This window comes from Myotis brandtii, unplaced genomic scaffold (genome assembly GCF_000412655.1).
Source record: "Myotis brandtii unplaced genomic scaffold, ASM41265v1 scaffold604, whole genome shotgun sequence".
Taxonomy (NCBI): Eukaryota; Metazoa; Chordata; class Mammalia; order Chiroptera; family Vespertilionidae; genus Myotis; species Myotis brandtii.
In genome coordinates, this window is record NW_005370286.1 from 2,664,559 (window position 1) to 2,669,026 (window position 4,468).

A 4,468-nucleotide genomic window follows, 5' to 3' on the forward strand; every position below is an offset into this window, starting at 1 on the left:
ACACACACCTACTATGAATCTGTCTTAGAGTCTGAAGCTTTTATCTTTCAGTTTTTGCACTAACAATAATTCTCTTTTTTACTGTTTAGTCTTCCAGTCAATCTTTACCTCTCACCCACCAGCATCTGCCTTTAGTCCACACTCATTGTATCCTGTCCTCAAGTCCTGAACTTCTCAGAGGCCTGCAGGACACCTATTAGTGCACTTATTGGTGTTTCTACCTCAGCACACCTGCCCTACGCTGCTGCTTCAAAGTTAAACTTTCCTGGTCTTAATGCCATGGAAAGATTACTTATTTTTTACTTTTTATTTTATTTTATTTTATTTTATTTTTTAAAATATATTTTATTGATTTTTTACAGAGAGGAAGGGAGAGAGATAGAGAGTTAGAAACATTGATGAGAGAGAAACATCAATCAGCTGCCTCCTGCACATCCCCTACTGGGGATGTGCCCGCAACCCAGGCACATGCCCTTGACCGGAATCGAACCTGGGACCCTCCAGTCCGCAGGTCGACGCTCTATCCACTGAGCCAAACCAGTTTCGGCAAGATTACTTATTTTTAAATCTTGCAGGAAATCACAGGATTTTAAAACTATGGCAGACCTGCATGCAGTTAGTGTGGTTTACATCTGTGTCATCTCAACTGAGCAGATACTTCTGATTTGAATATTTAGATAGGTCGGAGTTGGAGAATAATGGATGAGAAGCATCTTGAACCTCAGTGACTAATATTTAGAAATCATTGATGTGATAGAAAGAAGCTAGGTAAAGGCTTTGTTTTCCCTGGTATCTCTGCCAGTAATTAGCCATGAACCCTTGGGGAAGTCAACCACTGAGCGCCCCAGTTTCTGGTAAAACAATAAAATACTGGATGTAGTAGTTGTTAGCGCCGATCTTCTGAGGTAGTTCACAAGACATACGATGTCTTAGAGCAGTGGTTCTCAACCTTCCTAATGCCGCGACCCTTTAATACAGTTCCTCATGTTGTGGTGACCCCCAATTTCATTGTTACAAATTGAACATAATTAGAGCATAGTGATTAATCACAAAAACAATAGGTAATTATATATGTGTTTTCTGATGGTCTTAGGCGACCCCTGTGAAAGGGTCATTTGACCCCCAAAGGGGTCGCGACCCACAGGTTGAGAACCACTGTCTCAGAGGCTTTGGGTAGTTCTTTTTAACACTAGCTTCATTTCATTGTTGTGAAATAGCGGTCACCATGGATATCAAAGTTGTTAGGACACCGTGATAAATGCTTTATTAAACCTGGAGTGAAGGAGTAAGCTAGCCACTGGGAATGAGGTAAGCCTCAGTGTAAGGCTCTAGTTCATCGATACTTTTTTCTGTTGGTCTTATCCACAGTGTAAGGTAGCAAGAGCCCACCAGAGTTATAGTAATGTCTAGGAGGCACTAGTAAGTCTCTTCAGGTTTTCAGTAACTTCTTTTGTTACTATAGCATTTTAAAAAATGATTTTATTGATTTCAGAGAGGAAGGGAGAGGGAGAGAGATAGAACATCAATGATGAGAAAGAATCATTGATCATCAGCTGCCTCCTGCACGCCCCCCACTGGGGGCGTATACCCTGACTGGGTATACAACCCAGGCATATACCCTGACTGGGAATTGAACCGGGACCTCCTCGTTCATAGGTCAAAACTCAACCACTGAGCCAAGCTGACCGGGCATTACTGTAAAATTTGGACTTTAATTTTCATAGTCATGCTTAGGTAGATTTTCCTAGGGGTGTTCCATAACCTTATTGTGGTTCACAGGTAGGATATCTTTTTACATCATTGACAAATGGGTATTTGAAGGTCAGTGCAAGTTTGAGTGGCTCCACTGATAACGGAAGCTTACAGAAACCAGGAAGGGAAACCAGTGATATTTGCTTGTTTTGTTTTTATTTTTAAAGATGGACAAATTCATAGTAATTCCTTTTAAAATCATCATTAATGGTTGCTTAGAATCCCTGACCAGGCTGTTTTGGTGTTTTTTGTTTTGTTTTGTTTTTTTTTTAAATGGGATAGTAATTGAGTTGTATTTAGGCGATAAAGTGTCTGTATGAAATCTAAAAGGAATTAGACTGAGGATACAAAATTGCTATAGTTCCTGTTTACTTTACGTGTGGTAATAGTAATATTTATTTTACTTTTAGTAATGAATGTTATAACTATTGAAGATTATAAGAGCACATACTGGCCAAAATTGGATGGTGCCATAGATCAGCTTTTAACCCAGAGTCCTGGTGACTATATCCCCATATCCTATGAACAGATATACAGGTAAGTCGGGATTTAATTTGCCTGGGTTTGAGAGGGTATATTGAGGTTCATGGCAACTTGATTATGATAGTATGTATGCATATAATATATATAATATATAAGATGAGGCTCTAAGTTATTTATATGTTACACACATGTGGATTGGAGGTTTGCTTTATACTTTTTGCTTCAGACTTGGTTTTCAAATCAGGATAGAGTTAACTCCACCTCAGCCTGCCATCCGTGCCATATATAATGCAGAAATGATGGAGGTCAGCAAAAATATATATTTTTAGTCTCACAGTGAGACTTTAGCTTAATCTGTCCATGTTTATTGACACACAGTTCTAACACTCTGGTTATTTTGTTTCCCAGCTCCTGGTAAATGGAAGCAGCAAATTAGTGAGGAACTTGGGTGGGTATGAGATCAACCCAGTCACAAGAGGAGGAAGTGACAACTGGGTTGTTCCACACAAGTGAGGCACAAAGAGGTTACACTGCACATGTTTTTGTGAGTTAGAAACTTTCTACCCATTATCACTCTCTCTTCCTTATTTTGACGTTCATTAAAATGAGAGAGAAGCTGGTCTATAAGTAGTGACCATAGTCAGACTCTCAGATTATCACCACGTATTAGATTTTCTAGTTTTGATAAAATGTGTAGTAGAGTACTCATAAAGATTTGTTTGTTGCTGGTGGTAATACCTCTCCCATCTGAACACTGATTGGAGCAGGGTAAATTTTTTATTTAAAAGTTGTGATTGGTCACTGTTTTTAGGCCTGAATTGGTTATTTGACCAGTGGCTGTATATACAGAGTATGCTTTAACCTTAGGCTGAATTACATGCTTCATCATTACCTGGTTTTTCTGTTTTGTTTCCCCCACAGTTGTGTGTATAAATGTGTATGCCAGCAGCACTCAGAACAGATGTATAGTGATCTGATTAAGAAGATAACTAATCACTTAGAGAGAGTCTCAAAGGAGCTGCAGGTAAAGAACTGATTGTATTGCTTTCTGCTTCCTTGGGATTTTCTGACTGGTTGCAATTAACCTGTATAATATACCTCCGGAGGCTTGTTAATTTGAGTGTGAGATAAATTTATAAACAGATGGATATTGACCAAAGCAGCTAATTTTGAAATAGATTATTTAAAAATTTTGACATAAATTGTGGAAATTTTTTAGATCGAATGTATTTCAGACTTTAACTGATTCATTTATTACCATGTGAATATTTATTTAAAACCTTATTTTTTTTCTGGTGCACTTTGGTATTTGGTGGCATTTATAATATAAATGTGTATATGTTAATTTTTTTTCTGAAACTTTCAAAAAATTATCTTTGAAGAGTGATTTGCCTACCAGTTTCTAAAATTTGCTAATTATGAGCAACTGAAGTCAGAATTTTGCTGATAAACCCTCTTTAGACAAACATCATCCTGGCTGTAAAATCTGGGGCAGGTTGTAGAAAATACTCTGCTTAAAAAACACTTGGCCTCTTGATCCCCCCAACATCCCTCTCTGCCTCAGTAAGGTTTCCAGTGCTTGAAGGTCAAGTACTATTTTTATGCCAGGGCCAGATCACATTTTAGTTCTGGAGTAGAAGTAACATGATGTATAGGAAAGTCACTCAGCAATAAATTATGGGTCCACACCACAGTTGGGAAGTACTCCAGCAATTCTGAAATAGCCACAGTTTCTAGAAAGTGCTGGGGTGTGCTCTGGGCTTAGATATTGTTCTTTACTTACCTGTGTGCTGAGTTATCTTAGTCTTATTTAGCCCAAACTGTTGTACTAAGTAGCTTTCTTTTTTTTTTTTTTATTATAGCCAGAGCATTGTTTATCATAGCCAAATATGTACTTTTCCTGTTGTTAGTGTAAAGTGTTTTCTTCATCTTTTTGCCACTAAATACAAGATCTTTATTCATATAACAAATATATTTAGTACCTAGGTATTGTATATAAATTGCAGATGAAACCCCTGATCTGTGCATTATAGCTTTGAAAGGTTTACCTACTAATTCTTTTTTTACTTTAAATAATTTTATATTTTTCAGTTACAGTTGACATATCTACACTAATAAAAGAGAAACATGGTAATTAGCGTACGACCGCTACCCTTCCCATTGGCTAATCAGCATATCCTTATGCAAATTAACTGTTAGCCAAGATGGTGGCCGGCAGCCAGGCAGCTGGAAG

General features: G+C 37.7%; 1 protein-coding gene across 1 annotated transcript in view; it reads left to right on the top strand.

Annotated features, from left to right (window-relative positions):
• Nucleotides 1–4,468, top strand: part of CACUL1 (CDK2-associated, cullin domain 1) — a 48,882-nt gene that overhangs the window by 10,916 nt on the left and 33,498 nt on the right. Inside the window, exons 3-4 of the mRNA XM_014550591.1 lie at nt 2,163–2,289; nt 3,157–3,259. Coding sequence (XP_014406077.1) covers nt 2,165–2,289; nt 3,157–3,259 — 228 coding nt within the window. The 5' untranslated portion in view covers nt 2,163–2,164. The remainder of the gene's footprint in view (nt 1–2,162; nt 2,290–3,156; nt 3,260–4,468) is intronic.